This window comes from Mus caroli, chromosome 3 (assembly GCF_900094665.2).
Source record: "Mus caroli chromosome 3, CAROLI_EIJ_v1.1, whole genome shotgun sequence".
NCBI classification, from domain to species: Eukaryota; Metazoa; Chordata; class Mammalia; order Rodentia; family Muridae; genus Mus; species Mus caroli.
In genome coordinates, this window is record NC_034572.1 from 100,956,507 (window position 1) to 100,981,012 (window position 24,506).

At 37.4% G+C, this 24,506-nt stretch overlaps 1 protein-coding gene across 1 annotated transcript in view; it reads right to left on the reverse strand.

Annotated features, from left to right (window-relative positions):
* Positions 1 to 23,165: 23,165 nt before the first annotated feature.
* Cd53 (CD53 molecule) overlaps positions 23,166 to 24,506 on the reverse strand; it is a 31,760-nt gene continuing 30,419 nt past the window's right edge. The window contains exon 8 of the mRNA XM_021158797.1: positions 23,166 to 24,112. Coding sequence (XP_021014456.1) covers positions 24,041 to 24,112 — 72 coding nt within the window. The 3' untranslated portion in view covers positions 23,166 to 24,040. The remainder of the gene's footprint in view (positions 24,113 to 24,506) is intronic.

Consider the following 24,506-nt stretch of genomic DNA (forward strand, 5'->3'; position numbering starts at 1 on the left):
GAAAGGATGGACCATCTAGAGACTGCCATATCCGGGGATCTATCCCATAATTAGCTTCCAAACGCTGACACCATTGCATACACTAGCAAGATTTTGCTGGAAGGGCCCTGATATAGCTGTCTCTTGTGAGACTATGCTGGGGCCTAACAAACACAGAAGTGGATGCTCACAGTCAGCTATTGGATGGATCACAGGCCCCCCAGTGGAGGAGCTAGAGAAAGTATCCAAGGAGCTAAAGGGATCTGCAACCCTTTAGGATGAACAACAATATGAACTAACCAGTACCCCCCGGAGCTTGTGTGTCTAGCTGCATATGTATCAGAAGATGGCCTAGTAGTCCATCAGTGGAAAGAGAGGCCCATTGGTCGTGCAAACTTTACATGCCTCAGTACAGGGGAACTCCAGGGCCAAGAAGTGGGAGTGGGTGCGTGGGGAAGTGGGTGGGGGAGCCTGTGGGGGACTTTTGGCATAGCATTGGAAATGTAAATGAAATAAATACCTAATAAATTTTTTTAAAAAAAATCTGATATGGGACTAATATCCTATATATACAAAGAGCTCAAGAAGCTGGACTCCAGAACTTCAAATAACCCCATTAAAATGGGGTACAGAGCCAGACAACGAATTCTCCACTGAGGAATACCGAATGGCTGAGAAGCACCTGAAAAAATGTTCAACATCCTTAATCATCAGGGAAATGCAAATCAAAACAATCTTGAGATTCCACCTCACTAGAGTCAGAATGGCTAAGACAAAAATTCAGGTGACAGCAGATGATGGTGAGGATGTGGAGAAAGAGTAACACTCCTCCATTGTTGTTGGGATTGCAAGCTTATACAACCACTCTAGAAGTCAGTCTGGAGGTTCCTCAGAAAATTGAACATAATAATACTGGAAAATCTAGCAATACCTCTCCTGGGCTGAGGGGGTCTGCAACCCTATATTTGGAACAACAATATGAAGTAACCAGTACCCCCTGAGCTTGTGTCTTTACCTGCATATGTAGCAGAAGATGGCCTAGTAGGCCATCACTGGGAAGAGAGGCTCCTTGGTATTGCAAAATGTATATGCCCAAGTACAGGGGAATGCCAGGGCCAAGAAACGGGAATGGGTGGGTAGGGGAGCAGGGCGGGGAGTTGGTATAGGAAACTTTCGGGATAGCATTTGAAATGTATATAAAGAAAGTATCTAATAAAAAAAAATAAGAAGAAAAGTGTACGGCAAAGTAATAAATAGGAACAAAACACATTAATTAGATTCTTTTGCTTTTTGTAGTAATCATTTCACTGAAGTATAACTTGCATTCCATAAAATTTACCCTTAAGTTATACTCAGAAAGATAAAAGCATCAGTAATTTCGGACACTTGCCATACTGTCATCCTATTTATCCTATGCAACATCATGATTCAGTAGAAATTGCCATTTGTGTACACTTCTTGTACATGGAATCATATAGTATATTTTCTTTTGTGATATTTTTCACTTACCCACTCATATACAAAATTTATTCATATTGTATCATATTAGTACTTTGCTTTCTATTGCTCAGCAATATTACATTTTATGGAATCTTAGTGTCTGAAAGGTCTCGGTATCAAGAATATCAAAATCCATATATGTTGAAATCTTACACATTAAGTGGCTTTACATTTATGTATAAACTCACCACATATAATCTATGTCTTAAATATTTCTAGATAAGCTGTAATATAGTTTGAATTGTTTTATTTGGGAAATATGAAATCTTATGTTCTTTGATTAATGTTTGAGCACATTTTATTAAAGAAGTAATGCTTTAGGTTGTTGAAAATACAGCAAGTAAAAATACTAATTCACCCTTATTAAGAGTTCACCCAAAACACCTTTTGCTTTTTTACTGCCTCCACAGATGTATATTTTTATCAGAATGGAGCCCTTGTTTAGAATTTTTATATCATGTTTTTAATGTCAAGCCTTGTGGGTGGGCTATATTTTTTTTTTTGAGACAGGGTTTCACTGTGTAATCCAGGTCACTCTGAAAGATTTACTTTCATGTTGAGAGTAGGAATAACGGACATCCCTCTCTTGTTCTGTTTTTTTAATTACTTTTATATTTTGGAGATTATAACTACAGCATTTTCTTTTTCCTCCCCTCCCTCAAAACTCTCCCTCCAAGCCTAAAATTTAATTACTTTGAGTTTTAAAGAATATAATATATTTGCACCATTTCTCCTTCACTTTTCTCCCTCCAAACCAACATTTTTTTACCTATTCATCTGTTAATGTGCATACAGATTATTTCCATTTCCTACCAATTACAAATAGATCAACAATAAACATGAATATGCAAGCATCTCTGCAAAATGTTAACTAAGAGTCCTTCCAATATACAAGAAGATTTTAATGGTATTGCTTTGAGGTTTTTTTTTTTTTTAATTTAGAATAATGTTAAACATGGGGTTTCCATAGATAGCCGTTATTATGTTGTTCCATGTCCTACCTTCTGTAGAACTTTTATCATGAAGCATGTTGGATATTGTCAACAGCTTTTTCTACATCTAATGAGATAACGGTTATGAGAAAATTGACTTGAGTTATACATCATTATGAGCTACGATGTGATGTGAGTGCTTGGAATTAAAGCTAGGTCCTCTGGAAGAAAAATCAGTACCTTTAAATGCTGACCAATATCTCCAGACCTTTATTATTGGAATTCTATTTTCTTCTTTAAATCCATTTATAGTTTTCATTTATTAGCCTACATGTGGTGAATCATTTTTATCCTTGTGTCTCTGGGATAAAGCCAACTTGATCATGGTGGGTGATCTTCTCAATGTGTACCTGTACTTGGCTTGCAAGTATTTTATTAAAAATTTGTGCATCTATATTTATCAGGAACATTCTTCTCTGGACTTTAACTTGATTATTATTTATTTAGCAGATAATGTCCACTTATAAATGGAAGTAAAATATATTTATCTTTCTGAATACAGGTTATAATCACTCAAGATTATAATTTAATTTGTATTATTATTAGATATTTTCTTCATGTAAATTTCAAATGCTATCCCTAAAGTCCCCTATAATCCCCCATCCCACCCCACCCCCCTCCGTGCTCCCGACCTGGTCTTGCTAAGATTATATGCCCCAGTACAGAGGAATGCCAAGGCCAGGAAGACCACGGGCCTCTTCTCCCATTGATGGCTGACTAGGCCATCCTCTGCTACATATGCAACTAGAGAAAATAAGCTCTGGGGGGGGGGTACTGGTTACTTCATATTGTTGCTCCTCCTATGGTGTTGTAGATCCCTTTAGCTCCTTGGGTACTTTCTCTAGCTCCTTCATTGGGGGCCATGTATTCCATTCAATACATGACTGTGAGCATCCACTTCTGTATTTGCCAGGCATTGTCATAGCCTCACAAGGGACGGCTATGTCAGAGTTCTGGCAGCAAAGTCTTTCTGGCATATGCAATAGTGTCTGGGTTTGGTGGTTGTTTATGGGATGGATCCCAGAGTGGGTCAGTCTCTGGATGGTTCTTCCTTCTGTCTCAGCTCTGAACTTTGTCTCTTTAACTTCTTCCATGGGTATTTTGTTCCCCATTCTAAGAAGGAACAAAGTATCCACACTTTAGTCTTCCTTCAGCTTGAGTTTCATTGTTTTGCAAATTGTATCTTGTGTATTCTAAGTTTCTGGGCTAACATCCACTTTCAGTTAGAGCATATCATGTGTGTTCTTTTGTGATTGGGTTACCTAGTTCAGGATGATATCCTCCAGATCCATCCATTTGCCTAAGAATTTCATAAATTCATTGTTTTTAATAGCTGAGTAGTACTCCACTGTGTAAATGCACCACATTTTCTGTATCCATTCCTTTGTTGGGGGACATCTGGGTTCTTTCCAGTTCTGGCTATTATAAATAAGGCTGCTATGAACATAGTGGAGCATATGTTCTTATTACAAGTTGGAAGATCATCTGGGCATATGCCCAGGAGATGTATTGCTGGATCTTCGGGTAGTACTATGTCCAGTTTTCTGAGGAAAATTGTTTCACTTGTATGCCTGGTTTCAACAGAGACCTTAAGAGGTCACTGGATACCCAAGAACTGGATTTGCAGATGGAGAGCAGCAATGGGGGGCACTAGGAAGAGAATCTGGGCAATATACAAGAATAGAGAGTACTCTTAACTACTGAGCAAGTCTCCAGCCCTAAGACAAAAACTTTTAGAAAAGTAGCAGGATACAAAATCAAGAATCAAAAAAAAAAAAAAATAGTGGCTTTTCAGTTTACCAATAATGAAGTCACTTAAAAACCTAGTTAAGACTTCTAGCACTGGAGAATACATAGCCTGAACTGGTATCTTCTGTAATCAGGCAAGACTTCCAGTGAAGGGATTGGGACACCAACCCAGCCACATCACTTGCTACCTATAATTTGCCCTGCCTACAAAATGTGCTGGGATGAAGAGGATAAAGAATTATGGGAATGAGTAACCAGCCTAAGACCCATGCCACAAGAAGAAGCCCACTCGTGACACTACCTAAAATGCCAGGAACTAGATGTCAACAAAATGATGCCTAAAGATATCCTGATAAACTCATAGATTGGTGCCTAGCCCAGTTGTCATCAGAGAGAGTTCATCTAGCAACTGATGAAAACACATGGAAAGACCTACCACCAAACTTTAGGTGGAGCTTAGGGAATCCTGCTAAAGAGAGGGAAGAAGGATTTTAGAAGTTAGAGGGATCAAAGACAACACAAGAAAACCCACAGAATCAACTAATCAGGGTTCACAGGGGCTCATAGAGACTGAGCAGAAAAGCAGGGAGCTGGCATGGGCCCAACCTAATTTCTCTGCCTATGTTATAGTTGTGTATTTTGATCATCTTGTAAGACACCTAACAGTGAAAGTAGGAGCTGTCTGAATCCTTTGCCAGCTTTGGAGGCCTTTTTCTTTCTACTGGGTTACCTCATCCAGCCTTAATATGAGGGGAACTACTCGATCTTACTACCACTTGAAATGCTGCTTCATTGATATCCATGAGAAGCCTGCCCTTTTCTAAATAGAAATGGGGGAGAAGTAGATTAAGATGTGCAGAGGAGAGGCAGGGGAAGGACTTGGAGAAGAGAGAGGGGAAACTGCAATCCAGTTGTGAATAATAACAATGAAAAATAAAGCAAACCAAAAAACAAACAAACGAAAAACAAAAACAAAAACAAAACAAAACAAAACAAAAAACCGAAAAAGCTCCACTCAAAATAGCTTCTTCATAGCAGTAGGAAAACAATATTCCGTTTTTATTAAATTTGATGATTTTTTACATTGTACCTTTATTTTTTATACTAGCATTACAGGCAGTTATGAGCAGATTGCTATGTGGATACTATAAACCAAACTTAGGTTCTCTGGAAGAACAGTATGTGCTCTTAACATTATGCTAGTCCCTATTGCCAAATTTCTTATTGTGTTTTAGGGGCATCCTCTTCCATCTTGGTTTACTTGCCATTGAGAGTTTGTGTTGGTTTTCTGTTTTGTTTTGTTTTTGAGTTCTTTATAGGTTATGCATATTAATTATTTGTCCAATGTTAAAAACACATGGCAAATTATACATCTGGCCACATCTAGATACAGGTATCCAGAATACTCTTTCTTTTCTTTCCTTTTCCTTTTCTTTTCTTTTCTTTTCTTTTCTTTTCTTTTCTTTTCTTTTCTTTTCTTTCTTTCTTTCTTTCTTTCTTTCTTTTTTTGCATGTATGGATTTTAAATTATAAACCATTGATTACGTGTTTAAATTCAAATTGCATTACATATTTTATATATTTTAAACCATACCAAATGAGCAACTTACAAATCCTCAGATAAGAGTTTACAGCATATTTTTTTGAAATTTTAACATTTTTATTGTTTCATTTATTTGCATTCCTTTTCTAGTCCACCTTCCAAGAATTCTTCACCACATATACCTTCCCCTTTGCCTCTGAGAGGGTGTTTCCCACCCCACTGCCCACAGCTCTTACCAACTCACCCACAACCAGCTCATGTCACCACCAGCCCCCGCATCCCCCTTCCCTGGGTCATTAAATTTCTACAGGATTAGGTACATCCTCTCCCACTGAGGCAAGACAAGGCAATCCTCTGCTACATTTGGCTCACTGGCCATGGACCAGTACATGTTCGTTGGTTGGTGGCTTAATCTCTGGGATCTCCCAGGGGTCCAGGTTAGGTGACACTGTTGGTCTTCCTATGGGGTTGCCGTTCCCTTCAGTTCCTTCAATTTTCCCGATAATTCTTCTATAGGGTTCCCTGACCTCAGTACAATAGTTGGCTGTGAGTATGTACATCTGTCTCAGTCAGCAGTTGGTAGAGATTCTCAGAGGGCAGCCATGCTAGGCTCCTCTGCAAGCACATGGTAAAAGTACTAGTGTCAAGGTTTGGTGTGCACCCGTGGGATTAAACCAAATTTGGGCTAGTCAGTGGATGTCTTGTCTTTCAATCTCTGCTTGATTTTTGTCCCTGTATTTCTTTTAGGCAGAAACCATTCCAGGTCAAAACCTTTGAAGGTAGGTTGGTAACCCCATTTATCCACTGGGTGCTTGACCTACTGGAGATAGTAGGTCTATCTCCCCACTGGTTCCATCTCCCCACTGTTGGGCATTTCATCTAAGGTCATTCCCATTGAGTCCTGAGAGCCTCTCACATTCCAGTTTACTGGGACTTTATAGATGTTCCCCCTGCCACCCAAGCCCCACAGCTAAATATTTCCATTCATTCCCTTGAACCTTTTGAGCTCCTCTCCTGTCTCTCCCCATACCTGATCCTGCCCCTCTTTTCTCTCTCCACCTCCCACCCAACACCTCCCTCCCTCTGCCTCCCATGATTTTTTTCTTCCACCCTTCTAAGTGGGATTGAAGTATTGTCACTTGGGACTTCCATCTTGTTAAACTTCTTACTGTCTGTGGATTGTATCCTAGATATCCTGTACTTTATGGCTAATATCTACTTATCAGTAAATACACACCATATGTGTCCTTTGGGGGTTGGGTTACTGCACTGATGATGATATTTTATAGTTTCATCCATTTGCCTGAAAATTTCATGATGTCCTTTTTTTGAATAACTGAATAGTATTCCATTATGTAAATGAACCACATTTTCTGTATACTTTATTCAGTTGAGGGACATCTGGGTTGGTTCCAGCTTCTGACTATTCCAAATGAGGCTGCTATAAACATTATGAAGCATGTGTCCTTGGTATGGTGGAGCATCTTTTGGATATATTTCCAGGAGTGGTATAAATGGGTCTTCAGACAGAACTATTTCCAATTTTCTGAGGAACTAACAAATTGATTTCCAGAGTAGTTGTACCAGTTTGCAATCCCACTAGCAGTTGAGGACTGTTCCTCATTTTCCACATCCTCAATAATGTCTGCTATTACCTGAGTTTTTGATCTTAGCCATTCTGATTGGTATGAGGTGGAATCTCAGGGTCATTTTGATTTGCATTTCCCTGATGACTAAGGATGTTGAACATTTCTTTAGATGTTTCTGAGCCATTCAATATTTCTCAGTTGAGAATTCTTGGTTCAGCTCTGAGCCCCATTTTTTAATGGGGTTATTTGATTTTCTGGAGTCTAACTTCTTGAGTTCTTAGTATATTTTGGATATTAACCCTCCATTTGATGTAGGGTTGGTAAAGATATTTTCCCAATCTGTAGGTTGCCATTTTGTCCTATTAACATTGTCCTTTGCCTTATAGAAGCTTTTTGGTTTCGTGAAGTCCAGTTTGTCAATTGTTGATCTGTGAGCCTGAGCCATTGGTGTTCTGTTCATGGAAATTCCCTCCTGTTCCCATGTGTTTGATGATCTTTACCAATTTTTTCTGTTAGATTCAGCATATCTGATCTTTGTACAAGGAGAGAAAAATGGGTCAATTTGCATACTTCTGCATGCAGACTGCCAATGAACCAGGACCATATGTTGAAATGCTTTCTTTTTTTCACTGAATGGTTTTGGCTTCTTTGTCAAAAATTAAATGACCATAGGTGTGTGGGTTTATTTGTGTGCCTTCAATTCTATACCATTGATCTTCCTGCCTGTCATTGTACCAATACCACGCAGTTTGTTTGTTTGTTTGTTTTTTTATCACTATTACTCTAGTACAAATTGAGGTCCAGGATGCTGATTCCCCCAGAAGTTTTTTTATTGTTGAGAATAGTTTTTGCTATCCTGAGATTTTTGTTATTCCAGATGCATCTGAGAATTGCTCTGTCAAACTCTATGGAGAATTGAGATGGTATTTTGAAGGGGATTGCATTGAATCTATAGATTGCTTATGGCAAGATGGGCATTTTTACTATATTAATCTTGCCAATCCACCAGCATGGAAGATCGTTCCATCTTCTGAGTCTTCTTCGATTTCTTTCTTCAGAGACTTTGAAGTGCTTGTCATACAGATCATTCACTTGTTTGGTTAGAGTCACACCAAGATACTTTATATTATTTGTGACTATTTTGAAGGGTGTTGTTTCCCTAATTTCTTTCTCAGACTGTTTATTCTTTGAGTATAGGAAGGCTACTGATTTGTTTGAGTTAATTTTTATATCTGGCCACTTTGTTGAAGTTCTTTACCAGGTTTAGGAGTTCTCTGGTGGGGTTTTCAGGTCACTTAAGTATACTGTTATATCATCTGCAAATAGTGATATTTCAACGTCTTCCTTTCAAATTTGTATCCCTTTGACCTCCTTTTGTTGTCTAATTCCTCTAACTAGAACTTGAAATACAATATCGAACACACATGCATACACAGAAAGAGAGTACAGAAAGAGAGAGAGGGAGAGGGAGAGGGGGAGGGGGAGGAGAGGGGGAGAGGAGGAAAGGGGGAGAGGGGAGAGAGGGGGGGAGAAGGGGAGGGGGAGGAGAGGGGGAGAGGAGGAAAGGGGGAGAGGGGAGAGAGAAGCCTTGTCTAGTCCCTGATTTTAGTGGATTGCTTCAAGCTTCTCTCTATTTAGTTTGATGTTGGCTACTGGTTTGCTGTATATTCCTTTTTACTATGCCTAGGTATGGGCCTTGAATTCCCGATCTTTCCAAGACTTTTAACATGAAGGAATGTTGAATTTTGTCAAATGCTTTTTCAGCATCTAATGAAATAATCATGTGGGTTTTTCTTTGAGTTTGTTTATATAGTGGATTACATTGATGGATTTCCCTATATTGAACCATCCCTGCATTCATGGGATGAAGCCTACTTGATCATGGTGAATGATCATTTTGATGTGTTCTTGGATTCAGTTGGCAAGAATTTTATTGAGTATTTTTTATTGATATTCATAAGGGAAATTGGTCTGAAATTCTCTTTATGTTTTACTGGGTATAGTAGTCTGGGCTTGCATTTGTATTTGCTTACAGTCTGTATGAGATCTGCCCAGGATCTTCTAGCTTTCATAGTCTCTGGTGAGAAGTCTGGTGTAATTCTGATAGTTCTCCCTTTATATGTACTTGACCATTTTCCCTTACTGCTTTTAAGTATTCTTTCTTTGTTTAGTGCATTTGGTGTTCTATTACTATGTGATGAAAGGAATTTCTTTTCCAGTCAAGTCTATTTGGAGTTCTGTAGGCTTCTTGTATATCCATGAGCATCTCTTTCTTTAGGTTAAGGAAGTTTTCTTCTATAATTCTATTGAAAATATTTACTAGCACTTTAAGTTGGGAATCTTCACTCTCTTCTATATCTATTATCCTTAGGTTTGGTCTTCTCATTGTGTCCTGAATTTCCTGGATGTTTAGAGTTGTTGCATTTTACATTTTCTTTAGTTTTTTATTATTTACATTCTGTATTTTCTTTTACATTGTGTCAATGTTTTCTATGGTATCTTCTAAATATGAGTTTCTCTCTTCTATCTCATGTTTTCTTTTGGTGTTGCTTGCATCTATGACTCCTGATCACTTTCATAGGTTTTCTATCTCCAGGGTTGTCTCCCTTTGTGAATTCTTTACTGTTTTTATTTCCATTTTTAGATCCTGGATAATTTTCTTCAGTTCCATCATTTTTGGTTGTGTTTTCATATTAATTCTTTTTTGCTTTTTTAATATGATTTTAAAAAATTTAATATGAATTTTATTAGATATTCTCTACATTTACATTTCAAATGCTATCCCCAAAGGCCCCTATACCCTCCCCCCATCCTGCTCCCCAACCCACTCACTCCCACTTCCTGGCCCTGGCATTCCCCTGTACTGGGGCATATGATCCTCGAAATACCAAGGGCCTCTCCTCCCATTGATGGCCGACTAAGCCATCCTCTGCTACATATGCAACTAGAGACACAGCTCTGGGGGTACTGGTTCGTTCATATTGTTGTTCCTCCTATAGGGTTGCAGACCCCTTTAGCTCCTTGGGTACTTTCTCCAGCTCCTTCATTAGGGGCCCTGTGTGTCATCCAATAGATGACTGTGAACATCCACTTCTATATTTGCCAGGCATTGTCATAGCCTCACAAGAGAGGGCTATATCAGGGTCCTGGCAGCAAAAATTTTCTGGCATATGCAATAGTGTCTGGGTTTGGTGGTTGTATATGGGATGGATCCCCAGGTAGGGTAGTCCCTGGATGGTCTTTCCTTCCCTCTCAGGTCCGAACTTTGTCTCTGTAACTCCTTCCATGGATATTTTGTTCCCATTCTAAGAAGGAGAAAAGTGTCCACACTTTAGTCTTCCTTCTTCTTGAGTTTCATGTGTTTTGCCAACTGTATCTTGGATATTCTACATTTCTGGACTAATATACACTTATCATTGAGTGCATGTCATGTGTGTTCTTTTGTGACTGGGTTACCTCACTCAGAATGATATCCTCCAGATCCATCCATTTGCCTAAGAATTTCATGAATTCATTGTTTTTAATTGCTGAATAGTACCACATTTTTTTTGTGTAAATATACCACATTTTCTGTAACCATTCTTCTGTTGAGGGACATCTGGGTTGTTTCCAGCTTCTGGCTATTATAAATAAGGCTGCTATGAACATAGTGGAGCAGGTGTCCTTATTACAAGTTGGCACATCTTCTGGGTATATGCCTAGGAGAGGAATTGCTGGATCTTCCGGTACTAGTATGTCTAATTTTCTGAGGAACCACCAGACTGATTTCCAGAGGGTTTATACCAGCTTCAATCCCACCAACAATGGAGGAGTGTCCCTCTTTCTTCACATCCATGCCAGCATCTGCTGTCACCTGAATTTTTAATCAGCCATTCTGACTGCTGTGAGGTGGAATCTCAGGGATGTCTTCATTTGCATTTCCCTGATGACTAAGGATGTTGAACATTTTTGAGGTGCTTCTCAGCCATTCGGTATTCCTCAGTTGAGAATTCTTTGTTTAGCTCTGTACCTCATTTTTTAATAGGGTTATTTGCTATCCTGGAGTCCATCTTCTTGAGTTCTTTATGTATATTGGATATTAGTCGCCTATCTGATTTAGGATTGGTAAAGATCCTTTCCCAATCTTTTGGTGGCCTTTTTGTCTTATTGACAGTGTCCTTTGCTCTACAGAAGCTTTACAATTTTATGAGGTCCCATTTATCAATTCTCAATCTTACAGAACAAGCCATTGCTGTTCTGCTCACGAATTTTTTCCTCTGTGCCCATATCATCGAGACTTTTCCATACTTTCTCCTTTATAAGTTTCAGTGTCTCTGATTTTATGTGGAGTTCCTTGATCCACATAGACTTGAGCTTTGTACAAGGAGATAAGAATGGATCAATTCTCATTCTTCTACATGATAACCACCAGTTGTGCTGGTACCATTCGTTGAAAATGCTGTCTTTTTCCACTGGATGGTTTTAGCTCCCTTGTCAAAGATCAAGTGACCGTAGGTGTGTGGGTTCATTTCTGGGTCTTCAATTCTATTCCATTGATCTACCTGTCTGTTGCTGTACCAGTACCACACAGTTTTTATCATAATTGCTCTGTAGTACAGCTTTAAGTCAGGCAAGGTGATTCCAACAGAGGTTCTTTGATTGTTAAGAATAATTTTGGTAGAGACAAAGTTTGGAGCTAAGATGAAAGGATGAACTATCCAGAGACTGCCCTACCCGGGGATCCATCCCATAATCAGCCACCGAACGCAGACACTATTGCATATGCCAGCAAGATTTTGCTGAAGGGACCCTGATATAACTTTATCCTGTGAGGCTTTACCAGTGCCTGGCAAATGCAGAAGTGGATGCTCACAGTCATCTATAGGATAGAACACAGGATCCCCAATATAGGAGCTAGAGAAAATACACAAGAGCTGAAGGGGTCCGCACCTCTATAGGAAGAACAACAATATGAACTAATCAGTACCCCCAGAGCTCCTGTCTCTAGCTGCATATGAAGCAGTAGATAGTCTAGTCAGCCATCATTGGGAAGAGAGGCCCCTTGGTCTAGCAAACTTTATATGCCCCAGTACAGGGTAATGCCAGGGCCAAGAAGTGGGAGTGAGTGGGCAAGGGAGCAGGGCAGGGTGAGGGTATAGGGGACTTTTGGGATAGCATTTGAAATATAAATGAATAAAATATCTAATAAAAAATAATTATAATAATAAAAAAGAATACTTTTTGTTATCCTAGGTTGTTTGTTATTCCAGATGAATTTGCAAATTGCCTTTTCTAATTCTAATTCGTTGAAGAATTGAGTTGGAATTTTGATGGGGATTGCATTGAACCGGTAGATTGCTTTCAGCAAGATAGCCATTTTGTCTATCTTGATCCTGCCAATCCATGAGCATGGGAGATCTTTACATCTTCTGAGATCTTCTTTGATTTCTTTCTTCAGAGACTTGAAGTTCTTATCATACAGATCTTTCATTTCCTCAGTTATAGTCACACCAAGTTATTTTATATTATTTGTGACTATTGTAAAGGGTGTTGTTTCCCTAATTTCTTTCTTGGCCTATTTATCCTTTTGTAGAGATAGGCCACTGATTTGTTTGAGTTAAGTTTATGTCCAGCTACTGCACTGAAGCTGTTTATCAGGTTTAGGAGTTCTCTGGTAGAATTTTTAGGATCACTTGTATATACGATCATATAATCTGCAAATAGTGATATTTTTACTTCTTCCTTTCCAATTTGTATCCCCTTGACCTCCTTTTGTTGTCTAATTGCTTCGGCCAGGACTTCAAATGCTATATTGAATAGGGAGGGAGAAAGTGGGCAGCCTTGTCTAGTTCCTGATTTTAGTGGGATTGCTTGGAGATTCTCTCCATTTATTTTAATGTTGGCTACTGGTTTGCTGTATATTGCTTTTCTTATGTTTAGGTATGGGCCTTGAATTCCTGATGATGATGGATGATTGCTTTGATGTGTTCTTGGACTTAGTTTGCGAGAATTTTATTGAGTATTTTTGCATCGGTATTCATAAGGGAAATTGGTCTGAAGTTCTCTCTCTTTGTTAGGTCTTTATGAAGTTTAGGTATCAGAGTAATTGTGGTTTCATAGAATGAATTGGGTAAGTACCTTTTGTTTCTATTTTGTGGAATAGTTTGAGGAGAATTTGAACTACTTCTTCTTTGAAGGTCTGATAGAACTCTGCACTAAAAGCCCATCTGGTTCTGGGCTTTTTCTTTTTTTTTTTTTTTTTTTTTTTTGGATAGGAGACTATTATTTACTGCTTCTATTTCTTTAGGGTATATCGGACTGTTTAGGTCATGCATCTGATCCTGATTTAACGTTGGTACCTGATATCTGTCTAGAAATATCTTCATTTCATCCAGGTTTTCCACTTTTGTTGAGTATAGGCTTTTGTAGTAGGATCTGATGATGTTTTGGATTTCCTCAGGTTCTGTTGTTATGTCTCCCTTTTCATTTCTGATTTTGTTAATTAGGATACTGTCCCTGTGCCCTCTGGTGAGTCTGGCTAAGGGTTTATTGTTGATTTTCTCAAAGAACCAGCTCCTGGTTTGGTTGATTCTTTGAACAGTTCTTTTTGTTTCCACTTAGTTGATTTCAGCCCTGAGTTTGATTATTTCCTCCCTTCTACTCCTCTTGGGTGAATTTTCTTCCTTTTGTTCTAGAGCTTTTAGGTGTGTTGTCAAGCTGCTAGGGTATGTTCCCTCTAATTTCTTTTTGAAGGAACTCAGAGCTTGAGTTTTCCTCTTAGGAATGCTTTCATTGTATCCCATAAGTTTGGGTATGTTGTGGTTTCATTTTCATTAAACTCTAAAAAGTCTTTAATTTCTTTATTTCTTCTTTGACCAAGGTATCATTGAGTAGAGTGTTCTTCAACTTCCATGTGAATGTTGCCTTTGTATTATTTATGTTGTTTTTCAAGATCAGCCTTAGTCCGTGGTGATCTGATAGGATGCATTTCAATATTTTTGTATCTGTTGAGGCCTGTTTTGTGACCAATTATATGGTCAATTTTGAAGAAGGTACCATTAGGTGCTAAGAAGAAGGTATATCCTTTTGTTTTAGGATAAAATGTTCTGTAGATATCTGTTAAATCCATTTCTTTCATAACATTTGTTAGTTTCAATGTGTCTCTGTTTAGTTTCTGTTTCCAGGATCTGTCCATTGATGAGAGTGGGTGTTCAATCTCCCAGTATTATTGTGGGAGGTTCTATATGTGCTTTGAGCTTTACTATAGTTTTTTAATGAATGTGACTGCCCTCGCATTTGGAGCATAGATATTCAGAATTAAGAGTTCATATTGGAAGATTTTACCATTGATGAGTATGAAGTGCCCCTCTGTGTCTTTTATGATAACTTTGGGTTGGAAGTCAATTTTATTCGATATTAAAATGGCTACTCCAGCTTGTTTCTTCAGACCATTTGCTTGGAAAATTGTTTTCCAGCCTTTTTCCTGGAGGTAGTGTCTGTATTTTCCCTGTGGTGGGTTTTCTGTAAGCAGCAAAAAGTTGGATCCTGTTTGTGTAGCCAGTCTGTTAGTCTATGTATTTTATTGGGGAATCGAGACCATTGATTTAAAAGATATTAAGGAAAAGTAGTAGTTGCTTCCTGCTATTTTTGTTGTTAGAGTTGGGATTCTGTTCTTGCAGCTGTCTTCTTTTAGGTTTGTTGAAGGATTACTTTCTTGCTTTTTCTTGGGCGTAATTTCAGTCCTTCTGTTGGTGGTTTCCCTTTATTGTCCTTTGAATGGCTACATTCGTTAAAAGATATTGTGTGAATTTGGTTCTGTCATGGAGTACTTTAGTTTTTCCATCTATGGTAATTGAGAGTTTTGCTGGGTTTAGTAGCCTGGGCTGGCATTTATGTTCTCTTAGGGTCTGTATAACATCTGTCCAGGATCTTCTGGCTTTCATAGTCTCTGGTGAGAAGTCCGGTGTAATTCTAATAGGCCTGCCTTTATATGTTACTTGACCTTTTCCTTTAGTGCTTTTAATATTCTATCTTTATTTAGTGCATTTGTTGTTCTGATCGTTATGTGTCAGGAGGAATTTCTTTTCTGGTCCAGTCTATTTGGAGTCCTGTAGGCTTCTTGTATATTCATGGACATCTCTTTCTTTAGGTAAAGGAAGTTTTCTTCTATAATTTTGTTGAAGATACTTACTGGCCCTTTAAGTTGAAACTCTTCATTCTCATCTATTCCTATTTTCCCTTAGGGACTCTGTCCAAGAAGCTTTAATGCTTCTGCTGCCCATGTGCTCTCCTGCGTAGATTCTGTTCAGTAATCCCAAGATTCTGGGTGTGTTAGGGCCTGACTTGTTCCTTGTTGCTGCTATCACATTACCTTCTGGGTTTTTTGGAACTGATGTTGCATTTCACTCACCAGTGATCTCAAGATCCTGGGTGAGCTAGGTTGCCTGCAGTGTGGAGAGTCTTCTGGGAACCTTGGGACCCTCAGCCAAGATCATACCCAAGATCTCCTAAAATTCTTTAATGGATTTTTGTCTTTCATCTTTAAGGTCTTCTACCTGTTTACCTTTATTCTCTTGTATTCTGTTAAGGGAGTTATTATGTCCTTCTAAAAGTCCTCTACTATCATCATGAGATGTGATTTTAAATCAGTCTTGCTTTTCTGGTGTGTTGGAATAACCAGGGCTCGATGTGATGGGAGAACTGGGTTCTGATGATGCCAAGTAGCCTTGGTTTCTGTTGCTTATATTCTTGCCCTTGCCTTTTTCCAGATTGTTATCTCTAGTGTTAGCTGGACTTACTGTCTCTCACTGTGGCTTGTCCATCCTGCTAGCCTTTGTGTCAGTACCCCTGTGAGAGCATTTCTCTCCCATAGGAATTTAGGTATGGAGAGCTGTGGTACAGTGTCAGCTCTGAGCACAGACAGAAACCTGAAGGCTCCTGTCTCAGGCTAATCCTAGGTTCCTGTGCCTTGATTGTTCAGGGAGGGTTTCTCTGAGCAGCAGTGTTTGCCTTACCTGAGCTCACAGGCTTGTCTGCACTCCTGGGAGGTTAGTTCTTTCCCGGAGCTATCTGGGTATTGAGCCCTATAGCACAGGATCAGCTCCAGGTGCCCCTTTCTATATTTCAAAGTGAACATGCATCAACTTTAAAAAAAAATAGCATCTTATTTTTCCACTTATTTACCTACTAAGTCAAATAAATGTCATGGCTGTGGGTACATATCCAAAGAAATCTGCCTTCTGCAGCAGCTATCAACTGCCATCAGCTCCTCAGTTAGAGATGCAATCTTGTGAGTGCCTATTCCATCCATGCTGAAATTTTGACTGGCTTCATCTTGTATAGATAATGAGAAAAACTGAATTAATGAGTATACTAAGAAGTTATATACAAAAGATAAATTTTCACAGCACTCCTCCCAATTCTCCAGCTCTTTCCTTCTTTCCACCTCCTCTTTAGTGATGTTCTCTGATCCTTGACAGGGACATAGATGTTGATAAAGATGATATTACATAGCAATTTCCTCTGAGATAGAGGATTATACCTTAGAGATAAGCTTGTTATGACACAGAATATTCTCAAGAAAGGGGAAATAGTCCACCTTCCAGGGAAGCCTGATAAGATACTGAATGTCCTGATGGCAGTGTCCTTTGACTTATAGAAGCTTTTCAATTTCATGAGATCCCATTTGTCTATACTGGATGTTAGAGCCTGGTTCCATTGTTATTCTGTTCAAGAAGTTTCCCCTGTGCCCTGTCAAGAGGGTTGTTCCATCCCAAAAGGGGTTGTGATCCACAAGTTGAGAACCTATGCACTACAGGACAGGGAATGAAAGATAAGCAGGTGAATGGGACCATATGATTATATTGTCTGGACTTCCTAGTTTAAACTCACATGCAGAATGAAAAACATCAAAGCTTTGATGCAAGTTGGAGCAAGATGCCCATGAAATGTAAGTATTTACCTTTCCACTGGAACTAAAAAGCAGAACATCTCAAATAAAAGAGAAGGTATTTATAATTGCAAATTTTGTAAATCACTGCTCTCAGATACAGTTCAGGGAATCTTCATGTATCGTTCATGAAAGATTTGGCTAGGAACTTCTCAAGTCAATGTTGAGCATTATTGAGAAAGCATTTTTTACAAGAATAAGGTTCTTTAGGGGCTGATAGCCTTATAATTTTGTGAAATCTTTGGTACCATTGTTTGGATCGAGCTGTTCCATGCAGATGCTTCTTTCAATGCGGGCCTTTTTCTCAATTTGCTATACAATGTCATCTGTGTTTTAATCTTCCAATCAATATAACCTGTCATAGTTACTTAAAAAATCGTAATTATAAATTTATAATGAGGATTGGCATTTTATTTTTTAATTTATTTTAACTTTTTATTTATTCATGTTACATCCCACTCACTGCCTCCCTCCAGATCACCCCCTCCACAATCTTCCTCCCCGCAACGCCCCTCTCCTCATCCTCTGAGTGGGTGGGCCTTCTCTGAGTATACCCACATGCTGGCACTTCAATTTTCTGAGAAGCTAGGTGCTTCCTTCCCCATTGAGGCCAGCTAGGAGATATATCCCATGTGCTTTGGAATGGTCCCTGTTTCCGTTATTTTGTGCCCACATGAAGACCAAGGTACACATCTGCTACATTTGTACAGGTAGGCCCATGTATGGTTTTTGGTTGGTGGTTCAGACTTTGAGAGCCCCAAGGGTCCAGATTAGTTGACTGTGTTCATCTTCCTGTGGAGTTCCTATCCCCTCCGGTGTCCAAAAAGGATTGGTATTTTAAAAACAAATTCCAAATTGAAATTTTTCTCGAAAGACATCTCAGTGGTTTAAGCCCTATGCATTTTAACATAATTGTTAGAATTTCAGGTTTGGATTCCACCAAAAAAAAAAAAAAAAAAAACCTGACTCTGTTACTGTTTTTAATTGGGAATAAATTTAATCTATAATCTAAGTTGTGAAGAATATATATGTACATATATATATATATATATGTACATATATATATATATATATATATATATATGTGTGTGTGTGTGTGTGTGTGTGTGTGTGTATGATATTGAGTTCTCTGACTATTAATGGAAATACAGATCCTATAGTATACATTTAAGATAGATCTCTCTTATTTAGCATTGAAATAAGATTTGATTATTTCCCTTGATTATCTCTTATTTTTGTCAGATATTAATTTTGTGGGTTTCTTTTTTATTTTGATTGCCATTAAAATAAATTCTCTTTTTACTTTATATCTATTCCATATAGAAACATTTTTTTTAGAATATGTTATAACTTATTTTCTTTTGTGCTACTAGAATTGTATCCAGAGCTTTGCACCTGCCAGGCAAATGCTGTACCACTGAACCTGGTAACCTTATTATTGATCTTACACAGAAAATCATCAATAAATTATGATTTGGTTTGATGCTTATATATATTGCATCACATATTATCATATTTTAAAAGTTAGTGGTGGCTTCTCTGCTTAAATGATGATAGAAAAGCTTGAACCAAGTTAAAGTTCTTCCAACAGTAACTTTTTCAAGTTGGTGGATAAGATAGACCAGTTATCACTATAGAGTACAAAAATTCCAGAAATCAGGATTTTGTTGAGAGGTAGTGTAATATTTCACATCCATCCTGTACTCCAAATATTTGCCCATTTGGTGCACACTAGCATCTGAACACTCCACTTATGTTCTGCTGTCAAAAGGCAGAGAAACTAGATCTTTGAGACTGTATGGGCCAGGGTATAATATTAAAATTAGTGTTGTCCCCAGGGGATAACTCTTCAGCAAGAAGAAGCAGTTTGAATGCTGAAACTATATTCAATGGGCTTCCACTTTAACACATTAGTTAAATTCTAAGGGAAAAATAATCTTTTAAGGGAAAAAAGAATGTTATAAGTAAATAAAAATAGTTGTTTGCTCCCTTCTTGCCTCATCTTTGTCTTCCTTTTTTTTTTTTTTTTGTCCATTCAGACTTACAGTCCAGTAAGTCACAGTGAAATTTCCCAGTAGCATGTAATCGTAAAAGAAAATGGTTTCAGTTTCTGCTAATTAGGTAGCAGGCCCCAAGAATATACAAATAGCTTCACTAAAAGGAACCTATTCTGATCTCAAGACTAGACTAAGATAAAATCGCTATTCTAAATGTCTAGTAATAGACAACATGAGCACCCATAAAGAAAAATAACATCATATGGAGACTTCTTCATTTTTATATATAATATTTGGCATCCAAGCAAAAAGTTTTAGAGATGCCAAGACACAGAGCTAAATCACCCTTAGTTCATTAAAATGAAAAAGTTGAAAATAGAAATAGATTTAGAGGTGGTCTTGGTATGGGGTAAGAATTATAATAATTTTATAGTAATTAACTGGTTAAAATGAAGATAAAGAGAGAGAATAAGTCAGAAAATGTACAGATAATTGAAATACATGGAAAAGAAATTAACATGATAACTAAAATTAACAACTAGGAGTAGAAAACTTTTTGACTTTATAATGTCTTACTAAAATACCTAATAAAAATATATAAAACATATAAAATATATAAAAAAGAAAAAGCACATTGGATTTTTTACTAACTTTCCTTTTAAATCATTACAACATTATTCTTCTCTTTAATTCTTTTTTGGTGTTTTGTTTTGTTTTATTTTGTGTTTTTAGACAGACTTGCTATGTAACTCAGGCTAACCCGGAGTTCACTAAATACAATGAGTCTCTGCCTCTAACTACTGAGTGGTGGGATTATAGTAATGTACCACAGTGCCTGGTCACTTTAATTGCCTAATATATTTAATTTATTTATTTTTAATACTGATATGTATTTCTAAGATAAATCCATTCGTTTTAGTCACTTTACTTAGTACTACATTTTTGCCACTTTTTTGAATAATTTTTGTGTCTATGCGTATGAGTGAAATTGGCCATTTTGATATCAGAGTTGTATTTGCCTCATAATCGAGTAAAAGTATGTTCTATTGTAATGTTCCTTGAAAGAGTCTGTGAAAACTTGGAATAAATTTTCGTTGAACATATCACCTCCAAACCTCTCCTTAACCTTCTCTTCCATACCTTCACTTTTCTCTTCTTTTGAAGTCTAAATCTTAATTCAAAAACAAAAAGCTATTTTCTCTCTTCTATGAGGACTAATTTTTTTTCTCTTGACAATTCCTGATAATGCACTGAACCTGCTCTAAATTTTGTTTATAGTTAATTTGTATTTTTATCTTGTTTCCTAATTTGATCAAGATTAATAAAGAAAAACATAAGTAATTAAAATGTGATAATGTGTCGGTAATGATGGCATATGACTGTAATTCCCGCACTTGTGAGGCTAGAGTAGGAGCATCACTGCTGAATTATGAGCCAGCCTGAATTACTGAGTTCAAGGTCAACCTAGATTACATTATGAGTTCAAGGCCAGCCTGGACTACAAACTGAGCTCAAGGCTAGTCTGGACTACACAGTAAGTATGTATCTTAAGAAAAGTTGATAAGATCTACCAAGATAGGACTAATAGATTTAATAACTGTGAACTTTTTTTAGAACGTGTTGAATAAGTACATTGTGTCAAAACTTAATTGGAAATGTGTGTATTATGCTGTGTCCCCCTTTAAAGTGATTCAAAAGTTCAGCTAGTTTGGGACACTAGCACAGTGGCAGAACATTGAATTAGCATGCAGGAGGCCCTGAATTAAATTCTGTCAGAAAAAGCAAAGTTCATCTCTCACTCAAATAAAAGCAATGGACATGGTAGTTCATGCTCGGAAACACTTAGTAATTGTCAACTTTGAGAGATGAGGGAATTATTTATAGGAAGGAAAATTTAGGAGTTATTCAAACAAAGGGAATTGTTAGAAAATGAAACAAATATATACAAGGTCTAATAAATCTAATAAAACTTAATAAACATCAGTTGTCATGAAATCACAATCAAAATGTCAGTAGGTAGACTCTGGGGTTAAGAATGGGATATTTTCTGTAGGATGTGACAGATAAAGTATCTGAATTTTATTTTTAAAACATAAGCCAATGAAGAGTTTCATGTATTTAAAAGTGTAGGATTAAATTTATGCTTTTTATGCTTTAAACATATAATTTGAGCTTCTATGAAAGAAATAGTTCAGATAGGGCCCTTTCTGACAATCAACACCGTAGATAATGGGTGTAATAGCTATTCCTGGTTGTCAACTTAACTATATCTGGAATGAACTACAATCCAAAATTGGAGGGCTCACTTACCCTGTGATCCAGATTATGAGGCATAGTGGCTAGGAAAAGTTTAGGCCCAGGAAAGGTAGTATATGCCCTTAATCCTGGAAGACTGAGCCAAGAAGATCTATGAGTTCAAGGTCAGCCTGGGACAAAGCAAATCCCAGATCTATATGTATACCTTTAATCTGGGCCACACATACAAAAGGACATTGGAAGAAGGAAGATTCACTCTATTCTTTGACTGCTTGTACTTACTTGCCAGCACATCTGTTGGAACCTACTTCTACAGAAGACCAGCTGAAACAACTAATCTCTTGGGACTGAGCAACTACTAGATTCTTGAACCTCCCATTTACAGCTGACCATTGTTGGGTTAGTTGGACTAAAGACTGTAAGTCATCATAATAAATTCCCTCAATATAGAGAGACATTCCATTAGTTCTGTGACTCTAGAGAACCCTGACTAATACAATGGGCTATTGAAAGACTTCAAGGACTAAGATGATGAGATAGATGGATTTAGTAATACTTGATAGGTAAATCCTTAGAACTCTATAACATTTTATTGGGAGTGAAGAACAAAGTAGAGCTAAGAACAAAGTTCAGGCATTAGGCAGGAAAACTTACTGGTAATGTCACCACTTAGTGTTAGTTTGAACAAAGAGGAATACATGACTCTATATGACTCAGAAAATGCAATAGATATTTTCCCTATAGAGCACCACTAAAATAACCAGTTTTCCTTAAAGCAAGTCGGAGAATTCTAAAGAACATTTCTAAAACAGCAACCAATTCTTTTCTATTCTTGTGAGTTCTATAAATTAGGCATTATATTATATGTGTTCTAATTTTCTACTTTAAATATAGATATGTATATACATAATATAGACAAGTACACCATATTTTTGACATAGTAAGCATGAGATGGTTAACAATCTCTCATGTGGCCATCAATGATCTCAACTTCCTAGTAGTCATATGCCCATTGTGTAATTTTGCCCTGGGTGGAAATTGAACTTTTGACCCAGAATAACTGATGGCATCATTTCTGGGTTAAGTTATAAAAGTGCTATGACTTCTGTCTTGGATTCTACCTATCATTTTATGTCTTACCTGTCTCATTATTCACGAACTACCCATATAAAGTTATGTGTGGCCATTATATGAGGTTCATTACAACTGTATGAGAACATGACAGTGGATTAATTTTCCAATGAGATGATGGAAGATATGGCTGACCACTTAATCACTATATGCAAGAAACAACTATCTATAATCATTTTTCTAAGCTACTTCCACACTCCTGATTACATAAAACCATCAGACAATAAATGTTTGTTCTGACTTAGTAGAACTTCACTGTAATTCTAATATTCAGAAGTTAAAAGCAGGGTAATCATGAGTTTGGTGCCATCTTTGGTCATATAGTAAGATCCAAGACAGTCTGGGCTGCATAGCAAAATGCTGTCTTTAAATCAGTCAATTTATAAAACAAATATATAGGTTCTTAGCCACTACATTTTGAACTAATTTGTTATACAGAAATATAACATATATTTGGCTTGTAACAGAAATATCAGAATGAGTCAAATGTTTGATGGATAGTGATTATAAACTATTTTGTTTATTAACAGGTTAAAATGGTACATTAACATCCTTATTTAATAGAGAAATAAAACATAAACATGGATGTGATTATCAGCTAACACACTGGAGATATTAATACTTCTGGGTTGTTTTATGGCAATGTAATTCAAGGCTACCAGACTGACTAACAATAGAATGGGAATAACTATTCTTTTCTGGATAGATGGATGGAACAAAATCAATAAGACAAAGAAATTGGAATATTTTCCAGAGATAAAAGATTTCTGTATGATTCCTATTACCAAGGACTGTGTTCAAAAGGGAACTGAGTATGTCAATTATCTAATGAATGGGACTCAAAAATTTCCATCAGCTTCTCTCTTACGTGACTTTGTAGAGTGGAAGTAGCAAGATTTAGAGGCTAGAGATTGATTTGACAGTTGTTAGGAGTCTAACATTTAAACTTGGACCTCTTTTTTGTAGTATTTGGGGCTAAACTCAAGGGCTCACATGTGCTAGGCCAGTACTCTGAGAAATAACCACACCACCAGCTGGCAGTGGATCTCAAGCCACCAGTGCTACAGTGTCTCTTAAAAAATACCCAAGTATGTAAAAAAAAAAAAAAAAAAAACCAAACCACCCAGGTATGTTTCACCATCTTTAAGGGATATGGTTACTGCTATCAGTTGGTTAATGTTTGTCTTCTGCTGGATATGGGGAGTCCACGACAAATATTCTCTTCACTGGATGTGTATAAGACAGAAATCCAGTCAAAGATGGAATAAGAAGAAGCCAAAATGCCAGTCAGGCAGGTAATTGTTTAAGTTCTCATGGAATGGATACTTTGACTTTCTAGAGAGGAATAAGTCACTTAAGCAGGGGGTAGTTGCAAATCACAGCCCTAAAGCCTGGCTTGTTTTGTCAATCTGGCAGTTGAGTGTCAGTGCAAAGGACATTCCCAGCACCTGAGAAGAGAATTGAGAAAATATGAGGTCTTCATCAGAGAAAACATTTCTACCACAGTTCTAGAGTTTGCTAACACAGAAAAACAAGATTTCTATCACACTGTGAACACTCTCCAAACACCACTCCCAACTACAGAATTACTCTTTTGAAGTTTAAGAATAACATTAGAAAGAAAATGGGGACAATTGTAGTATGATAGAAAAGTCGCTCTTGAAAACATTTTTTATGTTTTAAGAAGTCAGAAACTCAGCTATATATTCAAGTTACCCTCAGGGAACAGTACAAGAAAAATAAATCAACTCTGCCAAAGCCTTATGTTTCCTTTATTTCATCTTCCTTTTATTTCTTGACTAAATCTTAAGTAATATAGAATATGCCCAATATTGGGTAGAA